This window comes from Vulpes vulpes, chromosome 1 (assembly GCF_048418805.1).
Source record: "Vulpes vulpes isolate BD-2025 chromosome 1, VulVul3, whole genome shotgun sequence".
Lineage (NCBI taxonomy): Eukaryota > Metazoa > Chordata > Mammalia > Carnivora > Canidae > Vulpes > Vulpes vulpes.
The window spans coordinates 59,497,325-59,521,176 of NC_132780.1; the positions used below are offsets into that span (position 1 = coordinate 59,497,325).

Below are 23,852 nucleotides of genomic sequence, written 5' to 3' on the forward strand. Positions count from 1 at the left end.
ACATGGCATATTATATTTTTCTTGTTAAATAATTTGCTTTATTTTCTACTGTATATCATGGCTATTTGAAATAAATATTTCGTAATTAAAATACTATGTCCCCAATGGTAAAATGTGCGAAATGCAGAAATTAGAAAAAAAATTCACATAGTCCTATCAGTTCCATGTAATAATTGTTTACATTTCAATACATTTTCTGCTCTTTTTTTAACACATTATTAACATAAATATGATGTTTTACATTCACTTATATGCTTTTTACTTAAGGTTATACATAACCATTGCCCATATTATTACAAACTCTTTGCAAAATTACTCCTAAGAGTTGAAAGATCACCCATAGTAGAAAAAAACATGGTGTTGCAGGGTCCTTCTTTATGGGGATTCCCATATTCTCCTTCTGGTCATGGATTCTGAGGCTGAGACCGGCTCAGGTCAGAAAACTAAGCATAGTATCTTTACCTTACATTGAGAAAGTTGTCTTCATTCCATTTCATTTGTTTTGGCTGAATATTTTAAGCAACACTTATAGTTTTCCCATCTACCTTTCCCATAGGAATACCATAACCCCCAGAGGCCAAGCCCTTATGACTGCCACTCCAGCTGTGCCACTCATTATATTTGCTCTCCACATATTTCTGATGTTTAAATGCCATTACCTAGCCAGTACTATTTCTGAATCCTGCCACTCCTACTGGTCACAAAGTCCTTTTAATGACTTTCTCTAATGTATCAGCTCTCTTTTTCCCATACTTCTTTTGATTACCACTTCTGAATCTCTCAAATGCCTAAGATATTACACCTTCCAATGTATGCTCTCCCAAAAGTATCCCATCCTACTTCACCACAGGTGAAAGTTTTAAGAACTTCAGTTCTACATTACACCTTTAGTCCACCCAGAACCAGTATTATGATCCTTCTTGCCAGCCAACTTGTGAGTTATCTGGCTGAACTCAATGTCATTCTTGCCATTGAGGAGCTCACTGTACGGCTGAGAACAGTGAGGAGAGGTATGTATATTAATCACATCTGTACAAGTTTCTTCATGTGGTTTCAACAGAAAATATTTGTGATGTTCCCTAGAGTGAAAATCTCAGGAGTCATTAATCCTAGAAATAAACTAATGAGTTCCATGTACCATAAAACACCAATACTTACTATGATCATATTTAACTATTATTTGCACCCAGAAAGGACAAAGGCAGGGGCTGTAAACTTCTATGAGAAACTATTAAAAGGTGTGTAATTTGCAAGAAATTGTGTGCATGTTGGGGGAGGGGAGGTTCTTCCCACATAACTTCAGTTGGTTAGTTTTATATGATCTGCCAAGTGAGGCTGATTAGTTAGATTATGTAAAAATCATACTTTAAAGGAATAACCTTTTTAGTAAATAAGTTTGCTTACATTCTCTTCTGGAGCACAGGGCAAAAAGGAAGTTCATGGACAGAACTGATTTAACCAAGAGCCTCCTCTGACTAGGTATCATCCCTGTATCTCTCATATAGGATATCTTGTTTAATCCTCATCATAATACCAGATGGAAGGTATTAATCCCATTTTTAAAGATGTGATACCAAAGCCTTGTATCAGTTAAGCAGTCTATCTAAAATTGAAATCTGGATGTGGCAGAGGCAAGATTTAGCCCAGGAACACCTGATTCTAAAGTCTGACCTATTCCAGCAATTGTCAAGAGGAGATGATTTTGCTTTTAACCATATGCTCTGAAACTCTTCTCCAAACAACTCCTTATGAAGAAAGAAGATAATTGAACATGACTTTCCAAGCAGTTTGTTTGGGTGAAACAAAATGATCTCTTTCTTCCTTACCTGGTATCATGATGAAAAACAACTCACAGTGTCACTTCTTCTACCCTAAATCCAACTTAAGAATGGCTCACATTCTAAAAATTAGGTTATAAACAACAGGTGGGATGCCTCTAAGAGGAAAGAAAAGGGAAGGCAATCCCAATATGTGAACTTTCAGTAAACAATTCCAAAAACAGGAGCTAGATAATAAAACAAATGTCTTTAAATATATATATATATAAAATTTATTTATTCATGAGGGACACAGAGAGAGAGGCAGAGACATAAGCAGAGAGAGAAGCAGGCTCCCCACAGGGAACCTGATACGGGACTCGGGACTCGATCCCAAGACCCCAAGATCACAACCTGAGCTGAAGGCAGATGCTCAACCACTGAGCCACCCAGGTGTCCCAAGAAAATGTCTTAAAAGGAGAACATGGAATCACACAAAAAATGTAGTCTTAACTCAAACACATAAACTATGAGACTCAGGATAATGAAAAAAAAGCCCTCTACTTCTGCAGGGATTGTGACCTTTTCTAAAGGATGAGGAGTTTTACTTTAGAGGCAATAATGATGAGAGAAAATCAAAACTAGAAAGCAGAAAATGGCAAACAACGCGGAATTTTAGGAGCTCTCCATGGTGCTGCTCAATTCCACCTAAGCCTCCTTTGATGGTTTCTATGCAGCTCTTTTTTTGGATTAAGGTCTTTTCCAGATATAAATATTTATAAAACTAGAAAACAGCTTCTTATGATTTATGGTAGAGTGAGCTGACTCTTCTTTCACTAACTTAATTATATCTCTAAGTTTAGCACCTAGCAGTAACCTACTATGATGCTATCTACCTGGGTTGAGACAGCAGGCCTCAGTTGCCACTAAATATAGTTTGTTTACCAGCTACATAGCAACCATTATTGTCCTGTGTGGAGTAGAATGTGCTTTCCTTAGCCACATTAGCAGAGATAATGGGATAATCAGAGGCAACTCTTAGAGATCTACTGAAACCAGGTGATTAAGTTGTCTATCTGCCTGAATCACTACCTAGTTGCAAATAAATCTGGTTTTCTGAACTTCAGAGTCTTACTTAGGTTAGGTGGGCCTATACTTATTTGCAAAAAATCGTGTGTACATCCCTTCGAATTTTGATTTTGGAAATAAATTTATTCTGTATTTCACCCTAGAAAAATATCTCTGAGAATTTAGATAAAAAAAACAATAATAACAAAACTATTACCACGTGAGAGAATAATGATTTCTCTCTACACCCATATATAAAGGTTAAAAAATGATGCCTCAGGAACTTCTTTTCTATCATCCTCTCATCATAAACTGGATAATGACTGGCTTTAAGGCAGTAAGGAGCTTTCACATCAATACAGCAGACTGAATAAACTCAATGTCCTCACCTCCCTTTATAAATTTAAATGATAGTAAACAGTACAAACAATAATAAATTTATAGTAAATTTACAAAAGCACCATGAAAGAGGCAAAGTAATATTAATAAATCAGAGATTGGATAAATTTTTTTTAGATTTTATTTATTTATTCATGAGAGACAGCGAGAGAGAGAGAGAGAGAGTCGGAGGCAGTGACACAGGCAGAGGGAGAAGCAGCAGGCTCCATGCAGGGAACCTGACATGGGACACCATCCCGGGTCTCCAGGATCATGCCCTGGGCCAAAGGTGGCCCTAAACCGCTGAGCCACCCAGGCTGCCCTGGATAAAATTTTAAAAGATGAAAAAATACATGGCGTTCTGACTTCTACCCCCAAGACAATGGAATAATCACACTTTTCCTTATTCTTCCCATTAAGCATATCTTAAAAACTGGGAGTTATACATAAAACAAACATAAGAAGACTAGGAAAAGTGAAAGTAGATCAGCCAAAAACCTTAGGATCCAAAGAATGACCTAGGTAAATTTCCTAGATTTGATTTTGCCTTATATATCTCAGGTTTCAAGCTTGAGAAACTGGGCAACTGGAAATTCCAATGAGCACAGACCAAAAAATAAAAATAAAAAAAGTAAGAGCCCTAACAAAATCTTGCTCTCACTGGGTAAAGGATCAAGAAAGTTGCACATTCACAACGTACAAAACATTTAAGCAATAAGTACTCTACTCCAGCCATATATCACAGGGAAAAGGAAAAAGAAAAGGGAAAGAAAAGAAAGGAAAGGAAAGAAAAAAAGAAAAAGAAAGAAAGAAAAGAAAAGAAAAGAAAAGAAAAGAAAGAAAAGAAAAGAAAAGAAAAGAAAAGAAAGAAAAGAAAAGAAAAGAAAAGAAAAGAAAAGAAAAGAAAAGAAAAGAAAAGAAAAGAGAAGAAAAGAAAACCATGTGACCTCATTACCACCCACATCCCAACAAAAGGTGAGAGGGAAGTCTAGAATGGCATTTTTCCCAGGCTGTTATGAGGCACCCCACCCCCCTACCAGAGTGGTATCGGAGAAGGGTGACCAATCAGTCAGGACTTTCATTCCCTACAATATCATCATTAACATCCTAATTGTGAGATTGTACAGTATTTTTATAAGACTTTACCAATGAGGGAAATATGAGATTTCTCTGTACTACTTACAACTGCACATGAATCTACAAAGATATCAAAATAAAATTTAAAAATTTAATAAATAAATACATTTATTTATATGTAATAAATACATATCATGAAACATGATATACAAAGGATTAAGGTCACAGATACAAAGCCCATGCTATAGGAATATGAGAAAAGGGATAAGAGAAAAATTCAGTGGAAAGAATAATACAAATGTTTCTTTTTCCAACTGAAAGAATAATAAAAATGTTTCATATGGTCTAGTAGACACATAAAAGACATGCTCCCCAGTGCACACTTGCAAATGCCAAAGATAAAGATACTAAAATCTTTTACAAAGTGTAAAAACCTACAAAGTAACAAGGATTTATCTAAAGCCAGACTTCTTAGAAAAAATAATGGATGTTTAACAACTATGAAATAATTATTTCACAGTACTGAGGGAAAATTATTTTGAGTTTGTATTTCTATATCTAGCAAAACTATCAATCAATGTGGAAATTAACCATTTAAGAAAATTCAAATACTCTGCCATTTTACCTCTTACCTCATACTCTTTCAGGTAAAAACGAACGACAACAAAAACAAGAAAGAATGCAAAGACTTGAGGAAATGAAATCCAGGAAACAGTTAATATAGCACAAGTGAAATTTTAAAATTTTCTAAGGTGGCAGCTTGAGATAGGTAAAAATTGTAACATGGAATAAAGAGCTCCAAGAATATCTTCAGGAGGAAAGTGACTTCCTGATAGTACACAATATGATTGAAAAACTAGGTACTAATGATGTAACTTTTGCTTTACTAATTCCTTTTTTTTTTTTTAAGATTTTTACTTATTTATTCATGAGACACACAGAGAGAGCAAGAGAGGCAGAGGCAGCGGGAGAAGCAGGCTCCATGCAGGGAGCCCAATGTGGGACTTGATCCTGGGACTCCAGGATCACGACCTGGGCTGAAGGCAGGCGCTCAACCGCTGAGCCACCCAGGTTTCCTGACTTTACTAATTTCTGTACTGATTAAAATTATACTGATTCTGCATGTTTTCTCTATATGACTAAATAATCAGTAAAACTCCACCTGATTTTTAAAGCATTTGATAAATGTTGAGCGTTCGTGGACTCTCCAACCTAGTCTGACAGAGATTGTATTCTCTAAGTCCTTACAAGACTCTATAGTGAGAATCCTTTTAGTGTGTTAGCAGCTAATAATCTTTTCTGGGAGTTTCTCAAGTTAGGTCACCTCATTAAAAAATATATTCTCTTTCTCATCTTTTTTTAAAAAAGGCATAGTCTCATTTTATAAAAATTAAGTCCCAAATTCAGAGGATTTCTAACTTCAAGCTAAAGCAACCGCATCACGATCATTGTTATCTTGGACACTGTCTTAAGTTTACAGAGGAATTATTTAGCTTTTCCTCCTTTTAAATTCAGCATATTTGGGAATACTCCTTAGGAAAGTCGAACTGATTGAATCGCAGTCATGTTACCTTTGTAGAGATATAGTTGTAGTGACCAGGTATACAGAAATTGCCAGACCCTTATCTAAGCAAAACTAGTCAGGTACAGAGACTGCAGTCAGTACACAGAATGAATTATAGAAAAGATGTATTTATTCCATTGTGCTTGAATGTAGCAATTAAACTTCCTTGAAACACTGTTTAATTATCACCTCTTCCTTTCAGAGAACATAAGCAAACATTAAAAAAAAAAAGAGTTATTTCAGGGAATCAGTTTTGTGAAAGAGAATACAAGATGTACACCATTCCTCTTCTTCCTAGGATCACAACCAGACTACATTTCTTCACCTTCGTAGTTATGGATATCTACTTGACTGAATTTTCTAGCCAATAAAATGTGAAAGAAAGCAATATGCACTGTTTTCAGGGCTGGGCCATAGAAACATATCATGGGTGATCCTCCATACTTTTTTACGTTATTGGGAAATGGAATGGAATTGAGCAAAGTGACCTGAAAAACTGTACCTAGAAAGTGGCAGGACAACAAGATGGAAGGAACATGAGTCATTGACTCACTAGGAGAAGCTTCTTATTGGACTTCATGGCAAGATGGCTGAGTCAGTGTACATATTTGGTTTGTTATAGGAGCTATTACCACTTTATCTAACTACCTCGCACTCACCCACATCTTAAAATTCCAATTAATTGGGACCTTGCAAAATGCATTTGACTTTAAGTTACGGAAACACACTGTTGGGGCATTTGGGTGGCTCAATAGGTTAAGCATTTGCCTTTGGCTCAGGGTCCTGGGTTTGAGCCCCACATAGGGATCAATGATGAGCCCCTATGTGGGATCTCAGGGATGAGCTCCCTGCTGAACAGAGAGCTTGCTTGTCTCTGTCTCATTCTTTCTGCCCCTGCCCACCCTCACTCCCTCTCCTGCTCCTTCTCCCACTCTCTCTTTCTCAAATAAATAAATAAATAAAATCTTTAAACACACACACTTACTAAATGTGCATCAAATAGTAGTCTAAGAAGTATTCCTTTTATGAGTTTTTTGTAGTTTCTCCAATTGCAGATGTGAAGAAGACTAAGCCCATTAAAAACAGATCTTCAAAATAGTTATGATGAAGGATCAATCTTAAGAAAATATAACAAGAGGGAACCCTGGGTGGCGCAGCGGTTTAGTGCCTTCCTTTGGCCTGGGGCGCGATCCTGGAGACCCGGGATCGAATCCCACGTCAGGCTCCCGGTGCATGGAGCCTGCTTCTCCCTCTGCCTATGTCTCTGCCTCTCTCTCTCTGTGTGTGACTATCATAAATAAATAAAAATTAAAAAAAAAAGAAAATATAACAAGAGTGCTACCCATGGATGAGACAGAAAAATCACTCATCTCCAGGATTCTGGAAATCTGGTACCAGAATTTTAAAATTAATGAAAACAAAAATGACACCTTAGTTTGAGATTTCAAATTTTTCAGTTTAGATGTACCTAAGGTTATATTTATGAAGATGAAATGACTAAACATTTGAAAAATAGGCATGTCAATTTTATCAACCTCTGTAGAAAAATCTGATGACATAAGGGTCCTAATCTTTTCCCAGCATTATTAAGATATGACTGACAAATAAAAATTGTATATATTTAAGACACACAGCATGTTTTGTTATATGCACACACTGTCAAATCATTGCCACAATCAAGCTAATTAACACATTGGTCACCTCACATAATGACTGTTGGTGGAAAGGGATGCGTGTGGGTGTTTGTGGTAAAAACATTTGAGATCGGGCACCTGGGTGGCTCAGTGGCTGAGCATCTGCCTTTGGCTCAGGGTGTGATCCCGGGGTCCTGGGATTGAATCCTGCATCAGGCTCCCCATAGGGAGCCTACTTCTCCCTCTGCTTATGTCTCTGCCTCTCTCTGTGTGTCTCTCATGAATAAATAAATAAAATCTTTTTTTAAAAATTGAGATCTATTTTCTTTGCAAATTGCATCAATATAGTACATTGTTACTATCTATAGTCGCCATGCTATATGACATTAGGTCTCGAACTTCTGCATCTTATGGCTGAGAGCTTATAGACCGGCATCTCCCATTTCCCTCACCTCCCAGCCCCTGATAAGTACCCTTCTACTCCTATTACTATGAATTTGATTTTTTAAAAGATTCCACATGTAAGTAAGATCATGCAGTCATTTGTCTTTCTGTGCCTGGTTTATTTCCCTTAGCATAATATCTTCCAGGCTTATGCGTACTGTTGCAAAAGGCAGACTTTCCTTCTTTTATAAGGTTGAGTAGTATTCCACTGTGTCAAAACCAAGTTATTTTTTTTTTTAAGATTTTATTTATTTATTCATGAGAGACATAGAAAGAGAGGCAGAGACACAGGCCGAGGGAGGAGAAACAGGTTCCAGGCAGGGAGCCCGATGCAGGACTTGATCCCAGGACTCCAGGGTCACGCCCTGGGCCAAAGGCAGACGCTCAATCACTGAGCCACCCAGACATCCTAAAAACCAAGTTTTTGAAAGGATAAGTGGATGTTCACATTTTTGCTGTTTAGAATTGCAGAGAGTGAAAAAATAAAGTCCGATTGGGGGAGAAGGATATATCAAGATGCATTTGCATTGCTACTAAAAAGAATAAAAGGGAACTTGCACTTACTCATCTTTTTTGTTCTCTAGTTAAGGACATGTCTAAACATAGCCAATAAAATGAAATGCAGAGCAGCTCATATGGTTCGTTCAGTTTTTCATTATAGATAATTACTTTCTGTCCATTTATCATTATCTCACTGACTCAGACCAAAAGATTGCCACTTGCTTCTTTCCCTTTTGTCACTGCAATTATTTGGCTACGTGAAGTGAATATAATCACCTTCCGTCGTGTAGAGGTATTAAATTAAAAGTGTGGAGGAAAAAAAGTGTAGAGGTATTACATTTTATTGACAACTACTACTCTAAGTCAGTACGTGTTAAGTAACTCTAGAGCACCCATCTCTTCATTTTTCTGTCAAGGTTGACACCTCCTTCCTACAACTAGACCTTTTAAATAGATTTAGCCAGTAATCGGAAAATAAAATAGCAATTGTAATGCAAGGAAAAAATAGTAATATATATATATATACATATATATATATGTATATATATATATATACATTCCTATGGATCTATGTATATATAGGCATCCACAGAATTTTCCTAGCCCATCATCAAAGGTTATATAATCCTTAGCTGCTTGCTGAACTGAATATTATATATAGCTTTTACATGCCTATTGTCAGCTTTTAAAAAGACTGCCAACGTCCTACTTCTGGGAACTGAACCTCTCAGCCGAGCCACCACATTCTCACACCATGAAATAAAGCAACGTTAAGGGTTTCACTCATTTGTTTTAGGTTAAGTAAGGACCGAGAGGAAACACACTTAGCTCAGGCAGCGACGCATGTGACGAACAAAATGTCACTTCTTTTACACGCTGCCCTTGTCACTGTTTCCCGGGATGGTTCTGCTTGTGCATACGAAATGTGGAAATAAACGCTCCCACCTTCAGGCTGTCTGAATGAATACGGCTCATGAATCTGTGTTCATTTTGAAAAAGATAGGCATTGTTTCAGCCCTCTGCCACCAAGGGACCATAATGCCGCCTTAAGTGTGCAAGGCAGCTCCAATGCAAGAAGTTTCTGCTGCTGTCCAAGGCATGTGAAGCCTGAAAGCTATTGGCAGGCTAACAACCCTTGCAGAGAACATCGTTGCAAAGCATGGAGTCCTTTTGTTTTGTTACAAAGTCCAAGTTTACTCAATATCTCACTGAGTTCTCTTTTGATATTGTCTCTTAACCACCCTACACGCGTGCACACACACACACACACACACACACACACACACACACAGAATTTGGAAGCTGCCAGAAATTGCAGATCGGATTTAGAGGACTGCACAAACTACTGCTGGACCGAGTTAATGGGGCTCCTCACCCGCTAGGCTTGGACAGTGATGCTCCAAGTCATTAGCATGTCTTCTGTTTTTGGCAAGCTCGCCCTGGTAGGACTGGGCTTCCAAACAGTCAGAGCCAGAATTTGTAGCAGCAGCACTTTCTGCCTTCCACATGAATGACCAGAGCTCCCAAAGCTGGCAGATTGGTGGCTGCTCCTAACACTAGACCCTTTAGATAGAAGAAAGGGCTGGCATTAAGTACTGTGAATTGATTACATATTCTTTATTCTTTCACAAGTCCTATTTATTAAGGGCTCTTAAAATATCTGGCACTGATTTTGGCATTTTGTGACGGCCCTTACATCTGAGTTTTATGTAGCAACTCAAAGAGCTATTCAGTTTCTTGTTAGAGCCAAACCCCCTGACAGCAAGCCGGGCCTTGACTACATTATGTACTGTTCAGCAGATGGAGTTTGGGGATTCCTGTGAAATTGTGAAACAAAAGCACCGAGACACAACAGGACAGAACTAAGAAGGAAAAACAGATAAATATATCCAAGGAACAATGAACAACACAGGTAGCGTTAGTGTTAAGTTAAAAAAAAAAAAAAGATGACAAGTAAGAGATTCTGGATTCATAAGAGAGTTGGAGTTTTTCATTGCTAAAGAGTTTTAAGAATGATAGTATTTTATGAGAAAAAAATTAAAATGGAACAACAAGGACAAAAAAATATTAAAAAGAACATCGCTTGACTGTAAATTCAGTCCAAGCTGTTCCAGGTATTTCCAAACATTTCATGTTTTAATTGGCTTCCCAGGGCTACAAGTCACATCCACTTAATCTTGTATTGATTTTCTAAGATGCTTCCTGTTACCATGACTACCCCAATCAATTAACTTCTTATAAGGAGCAAGATAATTTTCTTTCTTGTGTCTTTCCAATGAGGACTGAATAATTTATTTCCACAAAAATATCTGATGTTGCCTCTTATCTATCAAGGAACTACATTATGTTGGTAAAAATGTTGGAGGCCTTCCGCTTAAAAAAACGTTTACAGATCCCATACAGAGAAAGCATATGGAATTGCCCTGGACCATATATCACGAGTGGCTTATCAATCTGTGCTTGTGTTGATAAAAGTTCTCTTTGGCTATGGAAAATTGCCTTTCACGTGGCCTTTATCATATTGAACTGAGAGGCTGGCAATCACTCAAGGAGGATGTTCATGGGGAAGAAGAAAATGGTTCTGCCACAGGCTAGCCATTTGTGACTTCTTAAACACAGCTCTGGAAACAATAGAAACAAGATCCAGGAAAGATATTGGTCTTTTGAGTCAGACGACTTGGACTCAAGCCCTTAGGTCATTTGAGAAAATTTGGGTAAGTCTCTTAAACTCCCTGAAGTTTCATTTCCCATCCTACAAAATGAGATCAATCTAGTTAGCTCCATGGTGGTATAGGGCTCTCTAAATCTAACGTCTCTATCCTTCTATCCAAGTCCTTTCTTCTACTCAAAATATCTTTCCAAAGCAAAGGAGTGACCAGGCCCACTTGCCTGTCCCAACCCTCCCAATTTGTGTGGAGAATACAGGCCAAACCACATAGGATGCCATCCTCCATCCCAGCCAGCCTTTCTTGGCTCATCTCTGGTCATTTGCCTCAATTCACTTCTCAGACTAGCCACCTCAAACAGATTTATCATATAGCTTCAACGTCTTACAGCTTTATGTTTGTTCAAAGCAATTCCCCAAGGTTTTCCTGACCCAAATGTTCTTCCTATCCTTGTCCATTTAGCAAATTCTTGCTCATCCTTCCAGGCCACGGATATCCCAACTGCCACCTTTCCAGCTGTGCCTGGAGTTTCTCCCCACAAAAAAACAAAAGATTAATTTTCATCAGGTGAAACAATCTCATTTTTCATTTGGCTTCCAACATGAAAAAATATTTTACCCACCACCTAACATAAAAACATCTAGATGCTACTTAACCACACAGCGAAGTGATTTTTTTAAAAAAAAATGCAGTCTGTGTATTGATAACCTAAGCATTAAAGCAAAAGATGGTGTTATTCAGATTCCTAATCAGCTTTAAATCTAAATAGTTTAATTAGTCACTGAATTGTGAGAAAACCAGCACATATGCAGAAAAATATGCCACCTGACAAATGAGCTTATCCACATCAATTACTTTGAGCATTGCTATCACCTGTTAGGTACAAGATGTATCATTTCGAATGTAATACTTTAAAATTGGTATAAATGAACAGACTGAGATTCAAACAAAATAATGTAATTTGCCCAAGTATTTAGTATGTAACAGGCTTGTCATCCAAACCCAGGCCTATCTGCCTCTAAAGCCCATTCTACTTTCACCTTTCCAGCCTGCACTTTGATCACAGGTAGGTCTTAAAAGCAATGGTTTTAGGATATTATCAGATGCTACCTCTAGCCAAGTCATTCAAAATACTCATGCCTGAGAAAAAAGAGGTTGGTGTGTGTATGTAGACAGGTTATACAACCACCTAAAGAAGAAAAAAGATGGAGCCTCTTGAAAGCACAGTTACATTATCTTATTAATAATATATATCATTAAAGTGAGTTTTCTTCCTGGCACTAGACCCATTGGTGGCCTTTCTTATTTTGAGTTCAATTCCTTAGAATATTTTTTGTTTGTCAAAATAAAAGTATCATACTATAGCATGATGATAGCATGATATAAATTATCACTGAGTTATTAGAAATATCCTCATCTCTTAATTTTCCTGACTGGCTTCATTGGAAGGGGTTTACTATTGTGGTAGTACTGGTAGTCTTGGTGATGGCACAACCTAAAGTTTCGTATATATCTTACTTCAAACATTTCTTGGTGTTACATTAATCTCAAAAAAAGTTTATTGATGCTTCACATGAAAATATCAACATGCAACAATGCTTTTCACAGAGCATATGCGAAGTAAAACAGAGTAGTGATTAGAAAAGTCATAAAATGTTACCCCAGTAGCAGACAAACTAGGAAATCACGCCCGTCTCAATAAATGGAACATTGTTAGCACATTTTCTATTGTTATTTGGAATAACTATTATTTTTTTATCTAGATCTAGACGTAGATATAGACACAAGATAGACACATTGGTTCAGAGCATTTAAAAAATCAGTTCAAACTGGAGAAAAACTGGATTTAAAAGGTTAGTAACTGGGCAGCCCAGGTAACTCAGTGGTTTAGCACTGCCTTCAGCCCAAGGTGTGATCCTGGAGACCCAGGATCAAGTCCCGTGTTGGACTCCCTGCATGGAGCCTGTTTCTCCCTCTGCCTGTGTCTCTGCCTCTCCCTCTCTGTCTCTCATGAATAAATAGATAAAATCTTTAAAAAAATTAAAAAAAAATAAAAGGTTAGTAACAGGGTGGCTCAGTTGGTTAAGTGTCTGCCTTTGGCTCAGGTCCATGATGTTAGGGTCCTGGGATGGAGCATGGAGTCGACCTCTCCCTCTCACTCTGCCCCACCCCCGTTCATGCTCTGTCAAGTCTATCAAATAAATAAATTAAATATTTAAAAAATAAAATAAAGGTTAGTAATATGTCAAATTTATTTCCCAGAAAGAGTTCCTTTCTTTTAAGTAGCTTCCCAGTTGGCCACCAGGGGAACTCAACCTCGCTTGCTCAGTCTGGGTCTTGGGAGAATGGAAAGGGACTGAAGCATTCCAGGCCCTGCCCTGCTGAGGAGGGGATCTCTCCCTCTCCAACATAAACACAGAGACTTACACTGACTACAGATCCTGTCATGCTGACACTTAGTACTTAAAGAAATTCTGATAGTGGCCACGGCTAATGGGGAAGCTTCTAAACGTGTCCCAGTTGTCAGTATCCCTCCCCTGGAATGACTGACAATGCTACTATTACAGGACTTCACACAGCATGTAAGTTGGCAAATAGCAAGATACCAAGTCTATTCTTGAGGCTTTTTTTTCTCCAATCTCTTACAAATAATATGAGGCCTCCAGTTCTTCATGTAGCTGAAGGTTTGGCCTATCCTTTGTGCAAAAAGAGGATGGCAGATTAAATTTTAAAAAAAAATTATAAAAGGCTAGATTACTATTCTGTGCTAAGTAACACGGTTGTGGTAACCAATTCTCTTTACAAAGCAAAGGATGCTTTGCACACTGCTAGCAAGGGAGCAGATTAGGACTGATTCTACGTGATGTACACATTTCCAAACATGCTTATCCTGTGTCCTCTCCCAACCCCCATTAACTGCCTCTATGGAGTTTTTAAAAAGATGTTGTTTAAGAGAAGACAGGAGCAAGGCTGACTCACCCAGAGCAAGTCAGGAAACCTGCACCAGGGAAAAGCTATGTAGAGAAAAGGATCAGTGTGCCTTATTCACTTCAGAGGCATAATCCAAACTGTGAATTGAATTTGGTTAAGATGTCCTGCTGCCTGGAGAAGTGGCCCATTTTTAGTGAGTCATCAGCCATCAATTTAGGTGCCTACAGACACAGTCAGAAATTACTATGGAACAGAGATCTGGATAATTTTGGCTATTCAACATAAAAAAAATAAAGTCTAGCATTCTGGCTTAATGAATGACAGAGATATAATTAGCCATTTTAAAACAAGTGATATTTTCAGCAGTAAAAGTTATAAAAATTAACTGTTGATTTGCAAACTTCTAAAATGCATGTTAAATATATGGAGAACAAATAGCAATTAATATCACTGGAGGGTTCATTTGCAAAGTTTTGAAAGAATTGAAAATTCATTCCATAGATATTGTATGTGAAATATGATAAACTACAGAGAGAGCAGAAGAGGGATATCCTAAAATTTAAAAAGAAATAGTCAGTAGTAGGTTTATGACATGTCACTAATTAATAACCATTAATTTTTCATTTTATAGTTCCTAACCAGGTGCCATTCACTGGAAGATGCACCATTCTTATGTAAATTCCATATGACAGCCCTTCCACCAAAACAACAACAAAAACCCTAAGTAAGTTTAGAGAAATAGTTCAAAACAGTGATTCCAAATCATAGATATCAAAAGACATATTGATTGCCTTTTTCTTCTTATTATTATTATTCACTCATGAGAGACAGAGAGAGGCAGAGACACAGCCAGAGAGATAAGCAGGCTCCCCACAGGGAGCCCAAAGTGGGACTCAATCCTGGGACTCCAAGATCATGCCGTAGGCCTAAGACAGATGCTCAACCACTGAGCCACCCAAGCGTCCCTTGATTGCCTAACAGTTTTCTGTGCAACATGAAACATATTCCCAATCTACCAGGTTAAATGGAATAGTAAAGCAAATTTTGAGCTAATAATTAATATACCCCGAAAAAAGAAAGAGAAATAGAACAAAAAAAAAAGCCTAAATAGCTAATAATTAAAATTCAAAATGTGCTCTTTGTTCTGATTATCAAGATAAAAAAATCTCAGGTCATCATCAGTATTTATGCTTAGTCATAGTGAGGTTTGCCCCCAGTATTACCAACTCTGTCTATTAAAAGGTCCACATCTTTCAACTTTTCTTCTATCATCCTTCGCCCAGTTAGTGTTGTAATATTGGGGCTTAAAAATTATTTTAAAAAATATTTTTGTTATTCTTTTTTTAGTAAGCTATTTTGTCATTCTAACATATTAGCTAAGAGAAGTCAAATGCAAAAGGCTGAGAAACTGGGTAATTTGTAAATATTTACCTGAAGGCCTTCAATAGCCAATCGCAGCATGCTTGGTGTAAGTTTGGAAGCTTGCTTGAAGGTGAAGTTACTCCAGTCTATGATCAAAACAAATCCATTGACTTGAAGCTCAGGATCTTCAATCATGGCTTCTAAAGAAAGTAAGATGGCACGCAAAATATCCACCAGTGTGTACCTATCAGCAACAGAAATATACTGCATTAAATCTAACAACCACTTTCCTCAAAACTATAGAAATTGTTTAGCACACTGAAAATTCCCTTTAAAATACCTCAGGAGTCTGAAGATAATTTTGTTTAGAAATCTCCTAAGAAGAAATTTACTTGCCGCACTTCAGGGACATATTAGAATTTAACGTGTATCCTACCAAAACAAACAAAAATGCTCTTGAAAATATTTTGTTTCGTATTTTACAATCATTTCCTTTACCTCCAGGCCTTCCTAGGATTTTCTAAAATCTCACCTTAACTATCCTGAAAATTAGGCATCGTGCTTTCTGAAGCAGCTCAAGAATGGCCTCAGTAATACTGACATTTCACACCTTGACATTTGGAAAATTTGAGAATGAGATGTGAAGGAGTTTCACCAATAAACACGAATACTAAGGTTAAACAGCTATGGTTAAAAGTGTCAGTATATTTTAATTACTCATATGGAGTTTATATCATAAAGATACAATTAAAGATAGAAGGGTATGTGATTGAGTCTATATCTTTCTCAACCTCGCACCCTAGTGCAGTGCCTGGCATGTTGTAGGAACCCAACGAATGCTCTTTGCATTCCTGTAAAATGGGAGTAGACGAGAGTGCAAAGACACTAATTATAACGTAAGATACTGCCTCAGCAAAGGCAGAAGGAAGAACAAAGGAAAAAGCCAAATGTGAGAAATATTTTAGAGGGAAACTTGTTAAAATTCGATACTTAGACACAGAAACTAAGATTGAAGGAAGAGTAAAGGAAGACACAAAGATTCTCTAGCTTCCGTGCTAAGTAAATGGTAAAATCTTTCATCAAAATCAATAATGCAAGACAAGGAGACAGTTTGGGAGATGGTGGGAAATGTAGAGTTTGAAATAAAACCCACTGCATCTAGAAGTATGTAGAACATCCAGAAAGATATATTAAGGAAACATCAGAAAAAGTAGACCATAAACTGAGGTGAAAGCTGGAGGGAGAAAATTCCAGAGTCAAAAACATACAGAGCCTAAGTTCAAGTAAGTGAAGGAGGTCATGGAGTCACAGCTGAGAAGCAAATCAGAGTGTTATTTAAGAAAGGAATCCCAGCATTTCAAGAGGAATAAGCAAATTTATAAAAACGCTAACATTTCAGGGTTTTCCCCTCAGATATTCGGGTATAGACATCTAGGAAACACCAGACAAAGAAATCTTGAAAGAAATCAGGTGGGATTGGCGGGGGGGGGGGGGGGGGGGGGTGGATTAGGAGTAGAAATCCCTAGCACGGAGTGGAAGTGATGGGCTCACCAGGAAAACAGTATGAGGTAGTGAGTACATATGAGGGAGGAGTTCCATTTTTTTTACTTCTAAAAACATTTGGAGGCGAATGGAGAAAGCACAGTAGTCCAGAAAGGAACTTCAGGCAACTTTTCAGTTGCTCTGGGTCTCATTTCCTCATCTGTAAAATCAGTAGTTTGGAATACAATCCCCTTGGGATCCCAGCATTACTCAGGCATAGGGCATGGTGTCAGAAGACTTCAAGATGGAATCTCTTCCCTGTCCCTCATTAGCTGTGTGGTCCTGGACATGTCATTGATCTATACTTCTGAGTATATGAAGAAATGGAAGTGCCCTCATATGAAAAAATGGGAGCACCTGTAATTATCTTATTCTATCTCATTGGCAGTAGGGAGGTGAGGTGGGGATGGGGAGGAAAGTCAAAGACATGATTCACGTAAAAGCACTTCCACAGTGCTAGGTATACAGCAAGTGTTCAGGTAATGTTGGTTGGAATACAACAGAACATACTTTTTTTTGTAAGGGTAACACACAGACACAGAGTACTAAGAAGGATATAGTCGGAACTGAAGGCTATTTGTACATTATACTTAAAAATTGATGATCTTTAGACAGCTTATTACTCTTATAAAAGGCAAGGACTGAGAGATAATTTTTAAATCTTTGGAAGGTATACAGCATATTTTAAGGATATAGCATCCTTAGGCCTATAAAATACTTCCTGAATACATAAGATAATAAAATTTTGTGTAGAGCTCTATTATCTATTTGTCTTTAAACCTGTAAAATATATATAGCTGGATACCTTTATTTGTCACTCCATGGCTGGCTTATCTCCTTTATAAATATGATGGCCTAACCCAGTGTTATGACAAAAAGCCTATAAATCTACACAGACTGGAAAGATGGCAGAAGAAGGCTACATTTCTGATTTAAATTGAGCCACCTCTTTAAAAAATATATATTCATTTTAGTTCCTGATATCCACAATAATAGTATGGTAATAAAAAAAATTTTAATTAGAAAAGCCCAATTTAGCATTTCTCCCCAGTAAGATCACTCTTACGTTACCTATAGGAACACCAAAGAGCATTAACAGCAAATAGCATGAAATAAATTTGAATCTGAAATCAGCTTTGGAAGGATGATGTATTATATTCAGTGAGAACAAACCATAGCACCAGTAAAAGCAGAAGTCAAGATGCAAGGTATCTTAAATAACACACCTCACGCATGGTTTTCCAAAACTGAGGCCAAATCAAGAGAAAAATTTATAGACGTTATCAGCATTCCCAAGGAAATATAATAAGGCAAATCCCCTGATCAGCAAAGGAGAAAATCAGGTTTGCAAAGTTTTCAAGTGTAAACCTCACCAAGTTTTAAAATGTAATAGCTTTCTTCAAAAAGAGAATCCTCTGATCTTTATATAAATCATTTTGATGTCCAAATTGAAGCAAAGAAACATTAAAACATCTCAGCTGACTGCATCCAAAGGGCAGGTCAAAGCCACTCTTGACATTCTAGTCCCCTGTTGTCAAACATGTCACATCTCTACCATTAGCAGCTCAGCAGGCTACTCATAAGCAGAGCATTAGGACATGAGATCTTGCCAAAGTCTGTAAAATATCTTCCAAAGAAATGGAGGATTTTATGAATTTTATATCTTCAGGAATCCTACTGTCATTCTTCTTCTGTTGGAAATTATCTTTACCTGTTATAATCTACAAACCTGAGGCCACCGCAATGAGTCCCTTGGTGTTTGAGGCCTCCTTCCCAACTGTAGGAGCTCCACCATTGCTATTCTTCCCTTGTATGTTGGAAGAAAGCCATAAATAACAAACTAGCACATTAATGCAGCTCTTGACTCTTGACGTTGCTTCCCAAAACATCATCAAGTAAAGCCTGAATCTGAAATCAACTTGGAGAGGATGATGCATAGCCTGGAGTAAGAGGATATACCAACACCGGTAAGGGATTTTACAACTGGGACACCAGACTACCCAGACCATTGCTCTTGAGACAGCGGAGCTGCGAAGCTAGGTAAATACCGTCTGGAGGAGGCTGACACCTGTATCTGTGGTTCACTAGCCATCCAGTCAAGAAGAACAGGGTAGCTTGCTCGCTGCCTCCGGCCCTGCAAGGACAGGGGAAGCTCAGCGGCCTGTGCTCCCCTGGGCCTTACAGAGAGGCGTCCCCTACCATTTACAATCCATGCAAAGAGCAACCTAAATCACAAACAGGTCATTTCCTTCCTGTTCCCCAGCCTTTTCCTTCAGCCTGACAAGGAAAAACTGGCACCTGGGCAACACACTGAACAGCACCACACCAGGAAATTTCCCTTTGTCACTAAATCAATCAGCCAAGTTCTTCATTAAGGCTGCCCCACCCCTCAGTTTTCATTAAGCCACGTTTCTCTCATCTGAAGCACTTCCTATTAGAAGGGTGCTGAGGGGAAGACAAAAGGCCCCAAATCGCCTCTCTGATGCCTCATGGTATCATCAGCACTAGGGCTGACGGACATATCTAGGTGTTGTATCTTACTGAGTGCTAATAATAATAAAAATACCTTCATCTGTGTCATCATTGAAGATTTCCAAGGCGATTACAAGTGCATGATCTTAAACTCAAACAAGCCCAAAGTCCCTCTGCTGGCTCTGCTCCTATTATTTCGGAGATAAGGGCACAGGGTCTCCAAGAATGTGAATGGTTTGCCCAGAATCGGCCGGGGAGCCTACAGGAGAAGCCAGGTCTTTGGTTTCTCTTGCACTTCCCAGGGTACCTGGGTTCTCTTGCACTCCCCAGGGTACCTCACCCCTAGAACACCCATGAATCGCTGTCCTGCTGTTTCAGGTCTCCATGGCCCACATGTCCAAAGGCAGGGTAAGCCCATCCCCAGTGTGGCACCGTGCCAGGTTCCAGGGCATGCTTCAGCCTGGCCCCAGCAGCAGGCTTTGGTGAAGGAGAGCCAAGGAGACATTCATGAATCTCAATGCGAAGAGGAGAGGTCTACAAAGCCTACAAAGAATATGATCTATGAACCACTCCTCTGTCTGGCTTTTATCACGGAGCTCAGATGATTAGCTGTCTGAGCCTTGCGTTAGTTTTACTGCTGTGGGGATGTAGGTGAGTGAGAACAAGTGAATCACCCAAACGGAAGCATCTACAGGAATAATGTCTTTCATCGGGGCGGGGGGGCGGGGGGGGGAGGGTGTAAAACAACATGCACCTACTGCCATCAGAATAAGATAAAATAAAATGAAATAGAACTGTGCTGGAAAAAAAATGCAAGAGTCAAAAAGGCAGCTCTCCTTTTCAGGGTAGAAAGTAAACGTCTGCTGAGTGCAGTCCTTGTCTTTGGAAGATTTATTCTAGGAACTGAACTTTCTAATGATCTATGCTGACATTCATTCAACATTTTCTAAATGATAGATGCAGTTCTTTCCCCTTGGTTTGTTTTTCCCTAGACTCGTGCTGGTAACTGTGTGTACACACACAACACGTTTAACCAACTCACTTACTGGTTGTATGGTCATGGGCGAGGGTCTTAACTGGCCAGCGCCTCACCTTCCTCGTCCGCACAGTAAGGCCCACCTTAGAGGAATGTGATAGGATTTAAGAGATTAATTCTGTAAAGGGCTTAGAGGAGTGCCTGGCACACCACGCACGTTATAAAAGTATTTTAAACGAATGAATAAATGAAATAATTAATTAATTAATTAATTAAAGTGAAACAATAAATAGTTGAATTCAAGTTACCAGAGAAGGCAATGCTCTTGAGGCACAACGCCGAAGAGGCCATGGTTGGCCCTTAGCCCTGAACTTCGATCAAGGGCAAACAGTACCCTCATTAAGCACTTAGAGTCTCTCTGGTAGTGATTTGACGCCTCATGTTTATTCTTCCCAAAGGTCATGTGTCCCTCGATGGTATAAAGAACATCTTATGCATCTTTATTTGCCCCTTGGCACCTACTATAAAGTTCTATGTATGTAGCAAATGCTCAACTCAGGCATACTTTTTTTTCAAAAATGATTTGAATTGAGTACTATTTGCTCAGTTTGTTATTTGATGTTATAAAGACCTGACATACAAGGACATCCTTTCCCTCCTGTCAGTAGTGCTGTCTATTATGTTAGTAAAGTATATGTACCTGCACTCAGTGAGGGAAAAGAGCTCAATCTTTCTCAGAATGGAGGAAATGTATTCATTTCCTAAGGACAACATTAATTTATTAACTGTTGGTCTCTGTTTTAAAATATCTTTCAACATTCCTTTGAGGCATCCTTTCAGTGCAGTGTAGTAACCTCAGATCCTTCGCTTCTCTTCAATTTTGTTTAAAGTTGCATATCTAAAATGTGAAAATAGCCTGGTTCAAGCCAGACCCCATCAACATCCTACTTTAAGGTTGGCGCTCTTGGTCTTTGTGGTTATTTCAAGATTATTTCACTAATTACTGTATAATTGCCCCAGTTTCTAGGGACCGTCCTATTTTTTCCAGAAATTTGTTCCAATATTCCACTAACATTTGTCAGGACAATGTTTTTTTTTCTTTCCCATTTTCCATGGTATGAACCAAAGCATGGTTTGGAATGAGCTGCAGTTTTCAGAATATTTGTGAAAAGAGCCTCCTTATAGGAAGCAACACAGAAGCTCTGAGGGGACAGAAGTCCCATGGAATCCACACTTGCAAAAAAAAAAAAAAAAAAAAAAAAGGAATCCACACTTGCCATTTCCAGTTTTGACTGAATCTCAAAATCCACCCATAACACAGCACAACAATGCTTCCAGGATTTGAAGGGTGAGGATTCCTGAGCTTGACATGATATATAACACTATAAAACAAAAAGTTGAAACATATATAAAGAAAATAAATATAAACTTTAATAAACAGGGACACAAAGTCTTCAAAAATGAGGCCTCAAAAGTAAGCCTGTGTTCTTCTGCTGTTTTGGTTTTTGCTCTTAAGACTCCTGAGTATGAGTGTTTCTCCCTAATTATCTAGTTGATTACCCTTGATTATTCTTAGTAATTTTTACTTTATTTTGTTTTATTTGATTTTAGTGCACTTCCAGAGAAGAGTAAGACTTTGTGGCGGGGATTAAAACATATCTGTATAGTCTATGGCTATTTTAAAATTTTAATTTATTGTCAGCATGACCTTCTTTCAATTTGGAGACTGACCACATTATTTTACTACATGGGCGCATAATCATAATTCAATCTGAACTTGCAGATGTCATTATTTCTTTTTTTTTTTTTTTTTTGTGAAAAAGCCACACAGTAGGAACAAACAAGCTGACAATAATATGTTTTGTAGGAAAATTCCAGGATACTTTAGAGAATCACAGCATGATGTTTGACCCGTGGCTCTTGCACCCCTCCTAGAGCTTCAGTATTATAAATGATAATCGATGTGTATCACGACAAGCCAAACATAATGCAGGATGGTCAGCGCTTCTGAATTGCCTCTCTATTAGGAATCATTTTGGTTTAACTGTACTTAATTGTCTTCCAATGGTTATTAACCAGATTCCAGATAAATGCTTGTTTGATGTGCAAATATTTAGAGAGCTGCTTTATTCGTCTAGTGAGGTAAAATACTACTTATGACCCACAGGCCGACTATCAGAATGCATGTCATCATTATGTTTCAGGTGACCCAATTTACTCATGAATAGTCACAAGATTTATTTTCCAGTGAATTCAACCTCTCAGATATCTGCTCTTATGCTCTAGAGTCTAGACTGTGATCTACTTTCATTCCAAACTTCCTTCTCTTGAGACAGTATGATCTCTTCTTGCTTCACGTTACATGATCCTCATACGCTACCGTTGCAATCAGGGTGACAACTGAAGGTACCTGCTGAGTCCCAAGCCGGGCACTATTGTTCAGGAAGGAAATACAGCATGTAATGTGTGGAAAACTACTCCACCCTTAGTGAGCTGGCGTACTAAACAATTAATTGTTTTTAATTTTGTGGAATTCGCTCTTGTTTTCAGAAATTTATGTTAAACAATCTGAGAGAAATGAGATAAAACTGTATGAATCTTTACCAAGGTCCTCAACAAATGTACCATGAATCTCAACACGTGTAATAAATCATCTGGCCCTGGTCTATCCTTTTTAGAACACCCACAGACCACATCGGAGGGCATTCTGACATTTCAGTATTTCAATTATTTTTTAGATATGTTGAAAGGCAGGTACACTGTAAACATTACTATTTTACCTTAGTCTTCCTGAAGATTCCATGTCTCCTATAAAAGATTTGGAAATGGTCCAATTCTTTGCCATAACCTGAAACTAACCTGCACCACACTGCAGTAGAAAGAGACACTATTTTATTTATAGTCACTATCTCACACACATTTACTGTTGCTAGTCTCCTGAGGAGCACAGAACACTGTCCTACAAATTTAACATAGGATAAAGTATATATCGGGTAACTTCCTACTTAGAATATTTTTTGATGCATAACTCACTGCAACAAATATCAATTAGCATTAACTCTGGTTCACATGCTATTATAAATATGGTAAGACCAAGATTTTGTCTTTTCTGTTATACAGATCAGTTATTTCAGAGGTCTTTACAAAATTTTTCAAAATTTCTTTAAAAAAAATCTTGCTTTTCCCTTTGGGAAGTTGGAAATAGCCTGTTTTCCAAATAAAAGGGACACTTTCATTTCTGGAATTTCCCTGTGTAATCCTGGACATTCCCATCTATTGTTTCTTTAAAACAATGCTATTTTATTTTCTTAAAACAACGCTACTTAAAAGAAAAAAAAAATGTTGAAAGCCAGGCAATTCACTGAACAACTTAAGGAAGGTGGTCAGAATTATGATCACATGTGCAGTCAGTCTTCTCAAGAGACCCAAGCTGTGTGGTCTGACAGGATGAGAGTGGGATAGGACTCACAGGACAGGAGA

General features: G+C 38.1%; 1 protein-coding gene across 1 annotated transcript in view; it reads right to left on the reverse strand.

The window, feature by feature from the left end:
- CLVS2 (clavesin 2) overlaps positions 1-23,852 on the reverse strand; it is a 66,283-nt gene that overhangs the window by 37,107 nt on the left and 5,324 nt on the right. Inside the window, exon 3 of the mRNA XM_026013393.2 lies at positions 15,452-15,626. Within this exon, the coding sequence (XP_025869178.1) occupies positions 15,452-15,626 (175 nt within the window). The remainder of the gene's footprint in view (positions 1-15,451; positions 15,627-23,852) is intronic.